The 19,145-nt window shown below is 38.4% G+C and overlaps 1 protein-coding gene across 5 annotated transcripts in view; it reads left to right on the forward strand.

Annotated features, from left to right (window-relative positions):
* Nucleotides 1–18,475, forward strand: part of OLFM3 (olfactomedin 3) — a 59,918-nt gene extending 41,443 nt beyond the window's left edge. For 3 of the 5 annotated variants that reach the window (XM_065072489.1, XM_065072487.1, XM_065072488.1), the window contains 5 exons: nt 1,432–1,578; nt 4,100–4,255; nt 8,100–8,319; nt 15,404–15,510; nt 17,109–18,475. In XM_065072489.1, coding sequence (XP_064928561.1) covers nt 1,432–1,578; nt 4,100–4,255; nt 8,100–8,319; nt 15,404–15,510; nt 17,109–17,786 — 1,308 coding nt within the window. In that variant the 3' untranslated portion in view covers nt 17,787–18,475. The remainder of the gene's footprint in view (nt 1–1,431; nt 1,579–4,099; nt 4,256–8,099; nt 8,320–15,403; nt 15,511–17,108) is intronic. The other 2 variants (XM_065072491.1, XM_065072490.1) reach the window with 1 other exon arrangement.
* Nucleotides 18,476–19,145: the final 670 nt, after the last annotated feature.

The following is a 19,145-nucleotide window of genomic DNA, read 5'->3' on the forward strand; positions in this document are numbered from 1 at the left end:
CTTAAATTAGATTCCCTTTGCCCTAGATTAAGGCAAAGAGAACACCACAGAGGCAGTGTAATTTAGCACTGAGCTCTGGATATGCCTTTCCAGCAAAAATTTAAGGCAAGTTCAACTGTCCCCTTTTTACAATCATCTACATTATGACACTCTGGTTTTCATTGCAAACCAGGAGAACAATACAATTTTGAGTTTTCCATTAACTCTGCAGTAGAAGAGGTCACTGCTAGCTTCAATGACTTCTTCAGAAGAATTATTATTGTGAAAAGTCTGTGCTCTTTTCTAACCTCAGTCTGCAGAGATATTGCACCTGTTCTGAGGTGAGGAGCTCTGCAGTTTGCTCTGCACTAAGCCACCACTAAAGCATCAATATCAAACCTGCCAGTTTAAAGAATTACTCTCCATGCTGACACTGAATACATTTTTATAATATAATTAGTAACTGATTCCAACTGTGTCCAGACCAAAATTATTTCAATGGCATCCATTAGCATCTGTACTATGAAATTCAGTGGTCACTACTATATTATTAGAAAAGAATAATGCGTAATATTAACTTTAAATTAGAGATTTAAAAGAAAGTAAAATAATTACTTCTTGTGTCCATTAGTTTTAATTCCATCACCTGAATCTTTTCAATCATATAATTCTAATATTTTCTCTCATTCTTCTGCTGTGTATTTCTATACGTTCATAGTTGGACTTGATGATCCTGAGGGTCTCTTCCAACCAAAGCAATTCTATGATACATGCCATTGAATAGATAGATAGATAGATACCTACTCTCAGAAGGTATCACACAAACTTTAAATGCAGCACAGTGTTAGCCTGCTCTGCAAGCTAAGTAACAGATTAGCAATTTCCAGAATTATTCTGTCCCAGTGAAGGACATGCAATGTCTTAATTGCTCTGTGCCACGCCTGCCATGAGCCCCAGTCGCCTAAGCTAAGCAGAGCCCTACGAGTACCAGCGTGCAGCGGGGCTCTTCCCCGTGCTGCGTGTGCAGGAGAAGCCAATGCACAACAGTTTTCTGCGTGCTGCGTCTCTGAGAGCAAACCTGCAAGCCCACATCCCCAACCACTTCGGAACCAATTCCCAACGTGTGAGTCACATACACTGTGCTGTCTCTTTGGGGTTTAAATTTGTTCTTTTCTGCCTTTGTTGTTTCCATTAGTCTAAACTAAAAGTCATTCAGGCTGAAAGGACGTGTTTGTTCTCTGCTGATGAAAAACTATACGAAGGTGTGAGAGATGACAAAACTGTGTGAAACGACCAACCTGATTAGTTAAGAGAATAATAAATGTTGACTAGGAGGAACCTCATTGCAAAGGCATACTGCAAAAATAAACAAAAATATTCTGAGGTGGTTGTTTTTCAAACAACAAGAAAATCAGTTCAGCTCCCTTTATTTGTACTATTCTGTTGTTACAGACTCAGATTAGCCCCAAGGAAGGGTGGCAAGTTTACAGTTCAGCCCAGGATCCTGATGGCCGTTGTATTTGCACTGTTGTTGCACCCGAACAAAACCTATGTTCAAGAGATGCCAAAAGCAGGCAACTCAGACAACTGCTAGAGAAGGTAAGTTTTCCCAACAAATTCTTCCTTTTAATCACTAAACTTCCCATGGAAATCCACTCTTTTGCCTCTAAACTTAATACATAATGGAGTACTGAAGAGTTATCTAATACATATATTTCTTCAGGGTATATCCCCTACTGTGTTCTCACCCCTGATCATTATTTGTCTATTTTCCTTATATCACACCTTTCCTACCCCGAGCCACTTACCTAGCAAACTCAAGTTGCATCTTCCTTCTCGTTCCCTCCTCCAAAAATTCTTATTTACACACAGACAGGACTGATTTTTCTGTGTAAAAACAGTTACAAATCCCACCTCAAACTAGCTCGTTGCTGTGGAATTTTAAACTACAGCTTCTGCTTCAATCATTTGAGATTCTTGAAGGGCATTCCTTGTATCTTACTAACAAATAACAAGATACAGACATGATAGCACCTGCAAAGCTGACTGTACAGAACAGCAATGGTTCTAATTTTCTTTTATTTGTTTTTTCCTCTAATAATACTATTTCTTTATTCTCTAGTGGTGCAAATTTTGCCTGAACAACGCAATTTGTACTTTCAGCATTATCCACTATTCCATGTATAGTAAAACCTGCCAAGTGTTACTTTGCATCAACATCTAAAAAATGCTGCAACCAAGAAATCACAAACTATTGTTCTGCATTCCCTGCACAAGTCACCAAGGTTATAGTTATTGTACCACAGCCAGTGGTACAGAACCTCAGACCTGAGTGTTTGAGAAGCAGCAGAAAACAACATAAAATACAGACTGAAAAATACATTTTTAGCATACAATTTTCAGCATTTTTCTAGCTATAGAAAAATCACTCCAGTACTAACATAGCACCAAATCCCTGCAGATTTGCCCTCCCTAAACCTCCATGAACTTCAGCAGGGCCTTAGTTTCAGGTTGTGACAGGACCCATAGCACGAGATGCAGGGAGAGGACATTGGTGATCCAGCACACAGAAAAGGAGCGACCTCCACTCAACGCTGTTTACTTACCAGAGGAAGAGTCTTTGCTGTAGCAGATTTACCAAATGCTAAAATAATAATGAAAAAAAACAAAACCCAACCCAACAACCAACCAACACAACCCCACACCACCACCAAATAAACCACATTACTTTCTTTTGGGGTGAGGACTGGGGGGTGTTAAGATCTCAACATAGTTTTTGAGCTGCCACAGAAAAGAACCTAAAACATGTTGTTATGAATAGAACTGTGGTAATAATGTGTATCTTATGTCATATTATAATTTCACTAAATCCACGCAGAGTCATTTAATTAGAGTCTCTACATGAATGCTGCTTCTGCCAAATGGAACACTCTTCCAAAACCCGAAGGACTTTATTTTCCTACTTTCAACAATTAGAAAACGAATAAAAGAGAAACATTAACTTTTTTCATTAAAAATACTTTCTATGAAGCACTAATGGTAACTGCAAAATGACTAATGTATACTATTTTTAAGAGTACTTTAAGAGGATTTCCTGAATCCACACATTATGTAAGCCACAATGCATTCATTACATGAGTATCATGTAATATACTGCATACTCTTGCAAACAACAGGAATGCTGCTGGGTTTGTCTTTTATTAGGAAGGTAGGTTTGTTTGGTTTTTTTTCTCTTTAACCAAAACATCCATATGGTACAATCTACTTTTTCATGTTTTGGGAAAAAAAAAACACCTATTGAAATGGAATAACTGCACTTGCAAAATGTGTCATTTTTATGACTGTCAAAAGCATTGCTTTTGTAACAGATAATGTCAAAATATTTATGTCATTCACTCTAGGTGACAGTTATTCTTGCTTCATTGTGGTAAAAGTGCTCACTATAGCTACAAGGTCACTTGCTCTGCAAATGTTACCTGAATATTCACTACTTCTCGTCTGGAAAAAAAAAAAAAAAGTGTTTTTCTATGAATGAGAAAATTGAATAAAATTTCTAATTTTCTATCTATTTACCAAATGATAAGCAAACACCTATTCAATGATGGGCACACCCCAGCTTATCTCTGCATAGTCTCATGAATTCCCAAAACAGAATTATTATCGAAATGCCTACTAACAGTCAAAATCATGCTCTTCATGCTAACCAAAATCTCCTAATCTCAGTCCTATCTGTCCTGAAGAGCTCGGGAGGAAACTCACGCCATACAGCACGTTCTGCAGACCCGTCAGCATCTACTTCAAGTGCCAAAGTAGACTCTGCTGCCTAACAGCCTTTTTTGATCCGGTTAATAATGATGCTGAAAGGATTTCTCTGTGCCTCAAAGAAGCTAGACCAAATTGTTTATGGCTTGAAGGTGTCACTGCTGATAACCCGCTGTTAGCCTTGTTCCACAATTTTGGTACTGTCTTGCAGTTATGGAATTTAAAGCTATACTGTGGTATAAATGACTCATAACTAAAGCATTGACATTAGCTCATTTTATTGCCTGATATTTAACTACACCAGGAAAAAAAGTAAAGCAACAAAAAAGTGCATTTAGAGAGTGTTCTTCTTTAACAGGTTCAGAATATGTCCCAATCTATTGAAGTTTTAAATCTACGGACTCAGAGGGATTTCCAGTATGTTTTAAAAATGGAAACACAAATGAAAGGGCTGAAGGCCAAGTTTCGGCAAATTGAAGATGATCGGAAGACTTTAATGACAAAGCATTTTCAAGTAGGTTTTATTTTAACACTAACTTTGAAAGCCTGCTGGAAGCAATGTACTAAGCAGCAATGCATGGAGTACTAACATCTCAGTTTGAAATGCTCAGACAGAGCAATATTAAAAATAAAAGCATAATAAATCTTCCTTTATGATTATAATCTTTTGCTCTGTTCAATTTAATTGTAATAGGGAGTAACCATTAATTATTAAGTCACTAGAGAAATGTCACTATAAACAGATTTTTGTTTTTTCTGTATCAATGTGCATGTCATACTGATAAATTAATATTCATTCAGGCTCCACTGATAAATGGGAAGATCCAATGGAATTAATAGCAAACAACTAGAGAGTTCTGCACTTTTACCATTGCCTGACATTTACTGCAGCTGAAGGCAAGAAAGCCTATAATAAATCAGGTTATTGTAATTTTTATCCACTACAATTAAGATTCAATTTCATGTGTGACAGTTTGCTATTTTGATTTTGGGATAGGAGTGTAATCATTCCCAGTCACATTTGTGTGATTAAGAAAGACTTCCAAGGAATTTTAATGACAACAAAAACTACAAGCCAATCTTTGGTGTGGAAGGAAGGTCGTAGGCATTACAAAATAGCATTCTGTCTTATGAAAAAGCAATCTGAAGTACTCTTAAGGAAAAAATGTTAAAGGACCTATTTAAGTTCTTTAAATATGAAGTCTAATAGATTGATATTTCAAGACAGCAAGACAGAAAGATAGGGTCCAGAAAATACATTCTGGAGACTATATTATGTTAACCACACATATATTTTAAAGCGTTTATAAAAGTTCATAAAATGGACTTAATTTTCTAAGTGGTGCTACAGTTAGATACCTGAACAATTACATAGCTAACAAGTCTAATTTATTTTTCAGAGACACTGAATACCCAATGGGCCTTAATAATATCAGGAATTATAGTACACTAATGATCTGACTATATAACTTTACTCCTTATGTCATCCATCATTCTTAGTTTATAGTTTGAGCACATACTTCCCGTTATTTTCAGGTAGTAAGAAACATCTCCACCTTCTTTCCCCTTCATCACTCATTGCTACAATAACAACACATTTGTATAATGTCATAATACGTTCTGTATTTTTGTTATAGTTGTCCTTGGGAACAGAATATCAAAATTTGAATACCTGATACACAGTGTCAAAGGTAGCAGATTTCTGCAGTACTCTAACCTTTTAAATATTCAATATTTGTGTTGGTCAGTCACTTAACTTCAGTTTGAGGGTTTGCCAGGAGTATAAAACAGATTTCCAGGCAAATTACAGAGTAATTTAAAAGGTCAACAGAATACAACATGCTGCTGGCTTTCTGAAATTTCACATTCCAGTGCTTTATCTTTCCTGAGACAAAGAAACTCATTCTGGATATACCATAACCTCTCATATCAGCAGGCAGGAAGTGCCAGAATATGCCTACCACCTACCTGTGTTGCAATACAAATGAGTTCTTGTACCACCCATCACAGCAACAACCTAGGAGTGTCAGCAGAAACCAATAAAATTATTTTATCACACACACAAAAAATCTTTCTATCATTTACAGAAGTGTGACATTCTAACACTTGCAGTTTCATGTTGATAAGAACCAAAGAGTACAAATTTCACCCAGATGACACTTGAACATATGGTCAGATTCAGTCAAATCAGTACTTATGCCAGGTCAGCAAAATACCTGATCGCCACAAAAAGTTACAGCAGTTTGCTCAAATGAGAATTTGTCTGGCATAAATCCTATCAGAAATAAGCTACCTTCACTAATTCTTTTGAACATGTTTTATCTTCCAGAGCTTTTACAAGCTTTGCATTTTCCCCATTGGGGTTTACCCATCTTTTTTTGCAGTTCACTGCCCCACAGAACTAAAGCCCAAGTTCATCATTTCAAAATGAAGTGAGAAAAGCTTTGGCCCCTGGAGCTCTGCTTTCTGTGCCACAAAGCCTGCTCTCCTTGTCATCAAGGAGAAAATAACTGTTTGTTTTAACAGGCATAAAGTAGGCTCAAGTTAAGTTTTTAAAAAAAACAGTCAAATAAAAATAGTTTTAACTGTAGATAAAAAGACTCTCCACTTCTGCCCATTTCAGTAATTCTGCTACTGTAATGTCATTGGAAGACCTCCGATAATAGAACTCCTAATACTCTCAAATCCATTTATAATGACATATCCACTTATAATTTAAAATGCAATTTTCTAGCTATTAAGATGACCTGTGTGCAAAATACACTTCCTAACAACACGTAAGTCTTTATTTTGAGTAAATAATAATTCCAATATGAAAGCAATTGTTAAAACAGTATGGATATATTAACTAGGTGATGAAGAGATACTGCAGAACTCTCAAGCTGTCGTAGAAAAAGTTCAAGAGGCAAAAATTCAGAGGTAGATCTTCAAACAGCTCAAATGGTGACCCTGCCTGTCAGCTTCTTTTACATTTCCTTAGCAAAAATGCATTTGGCATCATCATGTTATTTATTTGGGAAATGTCCTGCCCTGCTTAGTGCATCTGCAATACAAGCGATGTAACAAACTGCGTGCACATCTCCGCACACCCCAGTGACTACGCTAACCTCTAACCGCATTTGCTTCCACACCTCTTCCTTGTGCTTGGGCTTCCGTTTCGATCTCTTCTGCTTTCCCCCTTCACCTGCTGACTACTCCAGCTGTTCTTCAGGACTTGATTTTTTCAGCCCCCCCAATAGCCTGTCCCTGTGTGTCCTCATCTGTTCCCAGTGTCTATTATCACCTAATGCTGGTGCCTAACAAATCTTTATTTCCATCCATTGCCTTGTTTTGTCCAGGCTTGCGTCTCCTCATGTCTCTTCTGGCATTTGCTCATGAAGTCCTGCTGTTACCTCAAATCATAAAAAGAGATGCAAATCTCTATATACAGATGATACATCAGGGACAAACCTGTCTGCATTTCAATAAAGCAAAACCTTCTGACTGCAAAGATTCTTTGAGGTTTTCTACAGAATAATAACCAAATAAAGAACAACCTCAAACCGTTTAATAAAGGTGCATTTAAAAGAATAATCAAGAAATTAAAGATAAGCAGCCAATATAGGTTACAAACTCAGACAAATTCCCAAAGTCTAGGACTCAGCAAAAGTCTGAGAAAGGGACAACACAAGATTCCAAAGTGGAGCCTTATTTTATTTAATCAGTGTTTAAAAATAGGATTGACAATGCAACAACAACTACACATAGCCAAAAAAAATGATTTGTGATAGTCCAGAAGAAAGATCAGCTGAGGAAGCTCGAAGGCACCTAATGGTGTAGCATGATGACAAAGCACAGTTAAGAACCATGGGGTTTTGACTTCAGAAGAAAGAGGTTTGTATCACTGTGGCCGAGCCAGAACTAAACAGGGTTCAACAGCCATTCAAAACAAATTCAGTAGTGAAATAGAAATTAACTGTTCACCAACTACAACAGCACTGTAAACCAGGTAGTATGACCTCCTTGAACATCACTGCGTGTTCAGGCCTAACCATCTTCTCTCAAGAAAGATACGCTTACTGGGGGTTTAGATCCCCTGGATGGAAAGTCAGATCTTCAGCAGGTTTGATTCTGATCACGTGAAGGTAATTCTGTACTTCCAGTAGAAATACTAGTCTCTCATGAATTTTATCTACTGCTTACTACCATTAAGTCTGGGATTTCTAAGACTGTCAAAATACACTAATAACAGATATGTAACTAAAATCAACAATAATTTTCAAGTCATTTTAATAATCAAGCATAAATGCCACATTAAAGGAATCAGGGGATTGAACTCCTTTAAACTACTCTAACACACATTTGATTGCCTTTAACAGGAGTTGAAAGAAAAGATGGATGAGCTCCTGCCACTGATCCCAGTTCTGGAACAATACAAAACTGATGCCAAATTGATCACGCAATTCAAGGAGGAAATTAGGAATCTGTCTACTGTCCTCACTGGGATTCAGGAAGAAATTGGTGCTTATGACTATGAGGAACTACACCAGCGTGTACTCAGTTTAGAAACCAGGCTACGAGACTGCATGAAAAAGCTCAGTAAGTTAACAATTTCATGGCAAATATGGTCCCTCCGCTGTATATTTTTAGTTGTCTCTCTATTGAAAGATTAAGTTTTCTTTTTTCTTGCTTGATGAAAGACCGCATTTTATTCTGATCTGTGCTACCCTAATAAAAGTCAAGAGTAACTCAACCTAACATCAGTCATATCTTACATAATGATCTGCCCTGCTGTATACAGATGGAATTAAGATGGAAAAATATAACAGACAGCAACTTTAAAACCTTAAGAGATCTACAACAGTTGGAGAGCTACAAATATTCTTTAAAAAGAAGTTCATGTTAGGTCGTGTTTGGGATGTCAGTCAGAAGAAAAAATAGTGGGAAGTAGACTGGGATTGGCTTTGAGATTTCCACATCATAAGCCTGTCATCTTGCTGTGACACCTGAGATGCCGCGCTGACGGTACTTAGACCTGTAATAGAAGCATTAGGAGAGGTGTGACACTCTCCAATTTGCAATACAATCTAATTAAGAATTATCCCTCATTTAAGTGAACAAAGCATGATTTTTGTAGGAAGCACATCACCAAACCTTTGCGAGCACTGCATTAGATTTACACCAGGCAGCCTCCGTCTTGGTTGTCACACGCTGGCTTTAGCAAGGAAAAGTCAAATGTTCAGCATCTCTGGAAATCACCACTAGCTCATTATCAGCTACCAGAACTAAAAGCCTGAAGTATCATAATCAAGTGTCAGCCTTAACTTCCATTATCCAAAGAGGCATAATTAGTACCTAGCTGCTTTACAATCACAATGCAAAGTCTCACCCCTTCCTAACCCATCCGTGCGTTCTGAGACTCCTGAATGGATCTCCATTGCTATCTGGATTGCTGTAGCAAATAATCCAGCCCCTCTATGAGAAATAAATGCTTTGTAAGTTAATACTAAAATTAGAAATTCCAAAGTTCAGTCTTGTGATTGGTATCTCAGCTATGAAGTCTGGGATGTTTACTTTTAAATGCTACACATGACACGAAATACATTTTTAACTTCATAAGCAGTACCTCTTTATTTTTGGGAGGCCATCAGATAAGGAAAATCTAGGTTATGTTAGCCTCTTAAATTATTTATTTTCAATTTCTTCATTTTACACTAGAAATAACACAGTGATGATGGGCTAAAACACATGAAAGGCTTCTTCAAACAGAAATTCCTTGTGATCCTATTTTCCTCTCAGCACACACACATAATAGCACATTACTGCATTGACAGGAGGCGGTCAGGAGAAAATGGCTGCAGTGCAATACCTCAGCAAGCAGGAAAATTCATATAAATAGACAGTATTTTCTGATAGCGAGTGCTTCAGTAAGTTTATTAGACACCAACAGATCATCAGCTTATCTTTAATGAGTATCTTGTTTTTCTTTGCTTTTGCAGCATATTCTTGCAACATTGATAAGTGAAGTGACTACAGTATAAGATACATTAATACATCAGAACAACTAGGTGTATTCACAGGGGGCTCTCTTCTCAGCAGTTATTTACTATTTCCCTATTTTTCATTCACACTTCCCCTCCTATCTATCCTGAATTCCTGGAACACATTCTATTTATCTTGATGTGCTAATACCAAAAAAAACCTAGTAAAATTATGTATATTAAAAATAGAGAGAAAAAAAATGTATAAAATAGATTATTAGGCACATCCATTATTAAAAGGGGTTTGGCCTTCTCAAGCTCTAATACAGACTTATTGGCATTATTCCCTGGTGTTAGATGCTTAAATGACTTTTATGCTCACCTGCTAATGGACTGGCTCTATTTCTGGCCTAACCCTATGTGCCTTTTAAAGTAAAACCAGCTTCAGTTAGGTTTACTGTAACTCCTCAAAGCTGGTGTTGTGTGTGCAGAGCAGCACACGTAAAGGAAAAACAGCTTTCCTGCCCAGCCCTTCTCCCCAGGCACACTCACCCCGCGGGAGATGATCCAGCTGGGACTGCCTGTGGCAGCAGAAGGCGGACTGGCCCCTGTGTGCCACAGGACCTGGCTTGAATCGGCACAGATTTTGTTGCATTTCACAATATAATTATCTAACCAGTGTGTGTGAGAGCTATTTTCCATTCTTCTCCCTAGCAGGTGTTTTTCAGCAATATAATGCATTATTTATATTGTCCTGGCCACTTAAAGGGATCTTCCATCTGCACTGGCAACACTTCAACACTCATTAACATACAGTAAGCAGTTGTCTGACTTTCTCTGAGATTTGACGATTACCACAGCAGTTGTAGTGACAGAAATGAGCTCCTTCTCTTTGAAATAAGAGAAAATTCAGGCTGAAGCCAGTGAGAAATTTGTCCACAAAACTTTAAAAGGCTGCATGCAATTAAACACATACAAATAGAGTGTGTATGACTGCACACATGACAAATTCACAAACAGTTACGCACATATAGGTCCTTTTCTGGCAGTCACGAAAGGCATGTGCATTTATAAGGGAATGCAGGTTGCACAGTTTGCTTGGGACCCCCCTATTCTTGTCATAACGTGTTTATGAAATTGGAAAAAAAAATATATGGGCAGCATTCATAGAAGCCAATGCTCTGCCAAATGTTGCTCGTGAACTATTAAGAAATAATTAGAGCAGATACACATTGGATTCATTTGTAGCTACATCTGACTATAACGTAGAATCTAAATAATATTTTCGAATAACATTTTTGGTTAGAAATTCTAAAGATTAATATTCTACGTATCCAAAGAAATGCTGTTACATCAGTGGCAGAAGAGGCATTAGTGCAGGCATGAGATTACTTTATTGATTGCAGCAGTACTTGGACTTCCAAAGCATCTTTCCCTTTGGGATTTGAAGAACTTTACAAATATCATTTAGTACAAAACTGTGCAATAAAGATATATATTGTTATCCCCATTTTGTAAATGAAGGCACAAGCAGGCCAGGAGGATAAATTACTTCCTCACAGATTATGCAGCAAGTCCCTGCATACATGCAAAGAAATCCAGAGGCTTCCTCGCAGCAAACTCTAATAACTAGGCTGGAGTGCTTCTGGGTTTGTGTTATGTAGGACAAGAGACATACATCCATTAAGAACTAATTCTTCATTCCCTCACATTACAGAGTAATGTAATGACAAATTTGATCATAAGCAGGAAAGTGCAAGTAGTAAACACTTGGAAGCCATTTCTGCAACCACTGAAAGAAATACTCACTTCATTTTCCCCTATTTATTACCTACATTAAATAGAGTAATAATGCTTACAAACACTTGAAGAGGATGTTTTGATTTTATTTCCCTTGCAAATCCTTCTATAAATCATACACTCACTTGGCATATATAGCAGCTGCCAATATTCATTTGCATCACAGAGACTGGGACTATCACCTACCTGTTCCCAGCTATCTTCAAACAGCTCCTGTCCAATGGGTGTATCACAACCTTCTCCTATTATTTGCTCACTTTGGACCAGCTTTCCAGATGTGTTCTGCCCCATAGACTTTCCTAGCCCATAAGGTTAGCACATCTACTTTCTTTTTTAGTGGTCACTTTGTGCTCAACTTCTTCCTTAATATAAATAAATACAGGTCACAAATGGACTTACTGGAGTCCACAGTACAAAACTGTTATAAGAGAGGAACCAAGCCATAAACAATCGTGCATTATATGGCGTTCCTTCTACGGTTCAATTTAGGATGGATAAACACTCAGAAGCTTAATCTTCCAATTACTACAATCAGTTATGGTTGGAATTTTCTAATGTAAGATGCAGCTGCAGAAGGGGAGGACAATCTGGCCTCAATTACTTTTTCTTTGTATCACATATCCCTGCACCATCAGTCAGCAACAGGTTGACTGTATTCACAAGACCGGTATTTAGCAAGCCAGTTGATTTGAGGAACACTTGGCACAATTTACTTTTACAAAAGCTACTTGTGCAGCCTTAAACAGTTCAAAACAGCAGGAGATGATTTATGAAGTTGACCATTCAGCCAAGACATGCTTTGGAGCCTCGTCCTGTTCTTTCAAGTAGTTCTTTCTGAACTGAGAGAATTTCCTGATAAGGGGTTCCAGTCCACATGTGTCTGGAAGCAATGCTTTGAGTTCTGACTACTCAAAAGAAGAGAGAGATGACACCCACGTACTTACCCCTGAACATTTTTCAAATTAACAGACAAGTGAGGTTCTGAAACAATCTTCTGTTGGAATACGGGTGAGGGTAGGCAAATGTAAACAATATTTCCCCATTTTTTAAATAATGTTAATAGTTTTATTAAAAGGTTGTCTGCAATAGCCAAGTACTAGACTTATATTACTAGAATTTTGGTGGAGAGTTCACATACTAAAGTGCAGTGCCTAAGGATCTCCCAGCTCTAAGAGGCTGTGTGGACACCGACAGCTCCACTGCTTCCTCTTTACTGCCCACACCATCAGCAAGATGGGATATGGATTACCGCTACAATGGGAATGGCTTACCATATGTGGAAAAATACTTGTAGTATTATTCCTCAGTTTTAAAGACTAGTTCCATCAAGTTATATCACAAAAAAACAGATTTATGGGTTTCTGTTTGACGAACAAGGAAAATAAAAGATAGGACATATTATAAGGCAGGAGGAGGAAAAAAAAAATTACTTGTGCCTCTTTCAAGATGCTCTGGTTTGTGATACCGAAAAGAGAACCTTTGTCACTTTTTCAGTCAACTGCCCCTCAGCTATATAGCGACTCTCCTAACAGTCTTCCTTTCTTGATATCACTCCATGCTACCAGGGAATAAATATTTAATCACATATAGTCTGAACCAAACTGATTATCATTTAGTGGTTGAAATATAACAACATGTGTTTCTTTTCACATTGTACTGTATCTCAATACATTCTGAAAGATCATTCTCTAAAAGCATCTGACTCCTGTAACAGGAGAAAGCTGCTCGGTTCACATAGTTCAAACCAAATCAAGACGGGAGAGGTTTATTAATTATTAACAACACGTAATTAAATGGCAATCAGTGAACTATACATTCAGCATCAATACAAGTAACATAACAGAGGAGTAGTAGAAATATTAATAAACCTACAAATTTCTAAGCACCCTTCTGTAGTTGGTACCAAGAAGCCCCAGTCACACACGGTGCCCCAGGCGCACAACCACCCACAATATGAGGTGCACACACCCCCAACAGCCACCGCAGGCTACCACGAGCCCACCCCATTTGACACGTTCTGCTGCTGGAACCGCGGGGCCTCCAGCGCCCATGTCCCCGCTGCCCCCAGCCCGACACTGCCCACAGGGGGACACGGGGGGCCCTAACCCCTGCTGCCCCCATTCAGTTCAGAAGTGAAACTTCACAGCTCATTTTTGATTCTGCATGTAGCTTCCTGGATATTTTTTCAAACAGAATAAACAGGGTTTCAAAATTCCAAATTCTTTGCTTATGTTTTCCTACTAATTTCAATACTGTGTTCTAAATGCACCAATTAATCTATCCTTTAACCTATATATTCATTGTACTTTAATTATCTTAAAAGCTACACATTCGGGAGCTGTTATTTTTTTCCTGATTTCTTTCTATTCATTATTGAGTTTCTCTTGCCCATTTCTGATACTGCTTACTAACATACTATCTAAAAATAAAAGCCTTCACATAACAGGATACAGTCCTCTATTTTCCAAGCTAATAGCAGTTCCTTGCTGTAGAAAACCAGCACTCAGCACACAATACAAGCAGCCTACCTGCAGAAAATTCCAGAAAAAAAACCAAACATATACTGCAATAACCAACTGTAGAAAAACTGTAAGATTCTTTAAAATGGGAGATTCCAAAATAACTTCAAAAGACTGTAAAATGCATTGAGATGTGTAAATAATAATGCCTTTGAATTGACCCAGAAAACAGACACAGCCTGCCCTGCTCATTGAGGGCTCCGCGTGTACTCAGTTGTGTTTGTTTTCCAGCACACCCCTGGTCCCTGGCCATGATCAACATCCCCATGAGCAGCCCCTGAGCTGTCACCCCAGCGTTAACCCCCTTCCAGCTGACTGCAACGGGCTTGCACAGTGCATCCCTTGCCCGTGACATTAAGAAGAAAATACAGACTTGATGTGACCTTCTCTTTTGAACTGAATAAATTCATTCTCAACACCAGATACAGTTTGTTTTCCACATTTCCTAGATAAATGGGGTTACACAATACAGCACAACCATGTGTGACAGAGAAGCACTTATTTTAAAAAAAATAAATTAAATGTGTCACTTCTTTTTACATTCTTATTGAACATCTTTTCTTCAAAAACCTGTTATTTCACCTAATCACATACACACCACTGTAAGATATTAGACCTCTTAGTAAACACATGAATTCCATCAGGGGCTTGTTGTTAATAGGTATGTTATTAACGTCCCCTAAAATATAGATTTTTGGATTGTTAGGAAGGTCGACATCCAAGATCATATCAACTCTCATTATTTCCTCCCAGACAGTCTAATTTGAGGCAGCCTAATGGATTAGAAGCCAGCCGATATGGCCAAGGTTGCTGAATAATTCTCGTATTCGCTTTGTTAACTCCAGACAGGCCCCTGGTACTGGAACAGCTGTGTGTGTGCAACGGGGCCACCAGCCACAGCCTGTGGGGTGCAGCTACACGTTTGGTGTATAAGCTCATTCCTGTCTGCCTTGAACCTCCTTGTTACCCTGGTCAATGGAAAACAAACATCCATCAACCCTGGCCTTGCACTGAAATTTCTGAAGGCAAAAAGCAAGGGGGGTGCATGTCTTATTTTCATTTCTTATTAAATGTTATTCACTTCGGCTCAGAAGATATTTAACTAGATTGTATTTTTCTTTATGTGCAGAAAATGTAGCTGTGCTTTAATATATATGTAATCAAAAATATACATAATACATTTTCATTTGTATATTTTGACATATTTATATTACTGCTCAGTATGGAAAAGTTCATACAGTGAAGATGACAATCCATCTTCAACATAAGCCTGAATCCCCTGGAGCCACTATTTAGTTTAGAGCAATTGGTCTTGTGCTCTGACTGATGTCAAGGAGAGTTGTGTAATTACTTGCATTAATGCATTTGTTTTTCTAATTTCAGCATGTGGCAAATTGATGAAAATTACAGGCCCCATTACAGTCAAGATATCCGGAACCCGATTTGGAGCCTGGATGACAGATCCATTAGCATCAGAGAAAAATAACCGAGTACGTTAAGACACTGAGTATACCTTTGTGTCCTTCTGGAGTTTTACTTTATTTTAATCTTTGAAAATGTATTTTCTCCCCCTGGGAGGTTACACATGCAAGCATGCTGCTTCTACTTCCATCATTTTCACTGTTAAACACCTTCAGAGAAAAAGCAACAGCATTTATGCAAAAATATCCAAAGACAAAAGTTAGCTAAGCACCTTTGTGCCATGTCCTTCATCTGCTTCAGGATGACACACACCTGTCTGAACCAACTACATTATTTTATTCTTCCAACCATATTTAATTGGGCTTTGATCTTTAAGAACCGAAGTAATCAAAAACATCAACACTTTTACCCAAGAGTATAACCCATAATGCAGCACAGTCAAAATTTGCAGGATTAGGCCCCATATAAGCTGTATTGAGATCATTTGCCACCTCAGATCCAAGTTGTTACTGTTTGGATCTGCAATAGGATCTTGAGCTGGCCACAGCTTTGAGGAGGTGCTCCCTCCATCAAAGGGCTTTTGAAGTCAAAACACTAGATTTCATGTGTGTGAGGCCCAGAAGGTCCATTTTTCTGCATACAGAAAAACCCAAAGGCAACAAAAAAGGCAACGTATGAATGGTGATAACTAAAGATACGTGTGCAACTGGTGTGTCCATGCAGGTTTACTACTCACAATCTACCGTCTCTGCTACAATCTCAGTTACCTCTAGGAGAGTAGCAAACTCTGCCTAGCCTCATCTTGTCCTGAGGAAGATTCTTGTGCCACCTGAGAGCGCCCATGGCTGCTCCATACCCATCCGGGGCCCTCACCTCCACCAGCACCTGCTCCCTGCACACCCGTGGCCCTGTGCCCCCCCCCCCCCCCCCCCGAAAGTAACACAGAGACTACCTGTGCACCTGCAAATCAGAACAAACTGGATCCCTCCTCAATTGACAGGAAGATGGGCAGCTGAATTGGTGTTTATACAATTTTCTTAATGCCAGTTCTGAAATGAGCCCAAAAAATATCTCCACAAATTCTTCTATTCTTTTGTAAGTCAGGATTTTATTTGTTCTGACAAACTAAAAGGAGAAAAGGCAAAATGCATGAAAGAAAAATGGGGGGAATGGAAGCTGGCATACAGAACATTAAGAAAAAGTATTTGTTTCAAGGGGAAAAAAATGGTTCCTAAACTTTATTGGATTCACTGCTATTGCATTTGGTTCCTTTACTAGGACTACACTATTTTTCACTGATTAGAGGCTCAGTTGAACAAAATTAAACCAAATTTATTCCTAAGCATAAATCCAAGCTTAGTTCACATGCCATTTCCAATCTCACGCTTTGACTATTAGTCTCTGGAATTATCTTTAAGCAACCCCCATATTGCAGAGAGCCAAACACTGAATAATCCAAATAATCCATAATTCAGAAATCCAAGAGTTCCTCATGCTTTGTAATGGTTTTAATGGGAATGTAGGCAATATTGTACTTTGGTAGCCTACTGCACTCCTAAAATATTTTTTCCTTGTTTTTCTGCAATGTATCCATCGTGCCATATCATGATCACATACCACAGATGGTGTTCCAGGTGTTCACTCCCAATTTTTGTTTCCTTTCCAGGTCTGGTACATGGACAGTTACACTAACAATAAAATTGTCCGTGAATTTAAATCAATTGCAGACTTTGTCAGTGGGGCTGAATCAAGGACATACAACCTTCCATTCAAATGGGCAGGAACCAACCACGTTGTCTACAACGGCTCCCTCTATTTCAACAAGTATCAGAGCAACATCATCATCAAATACAGCTTTGACACTGGGCGGGTGCTTGCACAGCGTAGCCTTGAGTATGCTGGCTTTCACAATGTCTACCCTTACACCTGGGGTGGCTTTTCTGATATTGACCTGATGGCAGATGAAATTGGGCTATGGGCTGTGTATGCCACCAACCAGAACGCAGGCAACATTGTCATCAGCCAGCTGAACCCAGATACGCTGGAGGTGCTGAAGAGCTGGAGCACAGGCTACCCCAAGAGAAGTGCTGGAGAATCCTTCATGATTTGTGGCACCCTGTATGTTACTAACTCTCACTTAACAGGAGCCAAGGTCTACTATTCTTATTCCACAAAAACCTCCACTTATGAGTATACAGACATTCCTTTCCATAATCAGTATTTTCATATATCCATGCTTGACTACAATGCAAGAGATAGAGCTCTCTATGCCTGGAATAACGGACATCAAGTCCTGTTTAATGTCACCCTTTTCCACGTCATTAAAACTGAAGACGACACATAATTTTCTTTCCCTTCCTTTTCCCTCACCTTCCTCCCTCAAAGCAGTATCATTTGTGATAAACCCTAAAAGCATCCATCTCTCTCATTTCCTTTCAATTTACATTCCTCTTTTTTTTTTTTTTTTTTTTAAGGAAAAGCAACATTTTTCTACCATATAATGCATTTCAAATATGGCTGAGCCTGTCAAAAATGACCTGTTGGAAATAAAAGCATATTAACTCATGATTCTACAAGGTCTGTCAAGACCTTGTCTTGAAAAGCACTAAAGAGGATTTAAGTGGCTAAAGATAGTTTTAAAAAAGTTTATGATCTGCCTTATTTTAGAGTCAGAGACTAACGGTGGCTTAAGTGCATGAATGTCTTTTTTTACCTCATTTTTGGTTTTAATTTCTTGCTGAACTTCAGGAAATAGTTGGGTAGTGTCAGACATATATTGCACATTGTATTTTTTATTTATTTATAAAGAAAGACTTAGGAATTTAATTTACTTAGACATGTAGTATGATTCATTTTGCCATCACCCAATTTCAGATGTGGTGCTGTACGGTATGTTTTTAAATCTCTTGCAAACATTTTATCTACTGTATGTGTTTCTACCATTGTAACCACCATTGTGCAATTGTATCTCTTCACTTATCTGAAAGTAAACTAAGTACTATTTTTTATAAAATATATTGAAGCTTAATTGCAGTTCTGGCTATGAAAGTGATAAAAAAAACTGAGAAAAGATTGTTATTTCTGAGAAAGACCAATAGTTTCTCAGGTGCATGATCCCTCTTCTCAGCTTTGCTCAGTAGATCCCTTCTTATTCATCATTGGTGTTTACTGGCTTTACAATTGTTTGCCCTGTCCAATTGTAATCTCATGCTGGGAGCTGCCCTCTGTCAATCTGTTTTTCTCCTACTTTCTTTCCTTCCATCATTTTCCTTCCCTTGGTTATGCTCACACCCTGAGCTGGTCTTTACAGGAGAAAACCCGAAAGCAGCTGCTACTGGTGCCTCCAGCCTGAGGGTGAGAGCGCATCCCCGATTTGTGCCGTTCCGGCACAATGAAGAGCAATGTTAGAAGCCCAAGTTCTTTCCTTAATCTGCCTGTCATCTTACTCATAATAGAAGAACTCTCTGTTGACAAAGCTCTTCTCTGAAATGACCGTAATCAAGGAGAAAACACAAAGGAAAAGGTTCAAAGCCCAAATGATCAGTGTGGCACCCAATAGCCTCCGTATTCCTTGCCCTTGCTAGAAAACAGCCACAACACCGAGGCCAACCTCTCGCAAAGAGGTTTGGGTTTTGCAAGCAGTAGTATTGTTACTTATGGTCAAAACAGATGCCTTTAAGAAAGAAATATTTCTGAAGACTAC

This window comes from Columba livia, chromosome 8 (genome assembly GCF_036013475.1).
Source record: "Columba livia isolate bColLiv1 breed racing homer chromosome 8, bColLiv1.pat.W.v2, whole genome shotgun sequence".
NCBI classification, from domain to species: domain Eukaryota; kingdom Metazoa; phylum Chordata; class Aves; order Columbiformes; family Columbidae; genus Columba; species Columba livia.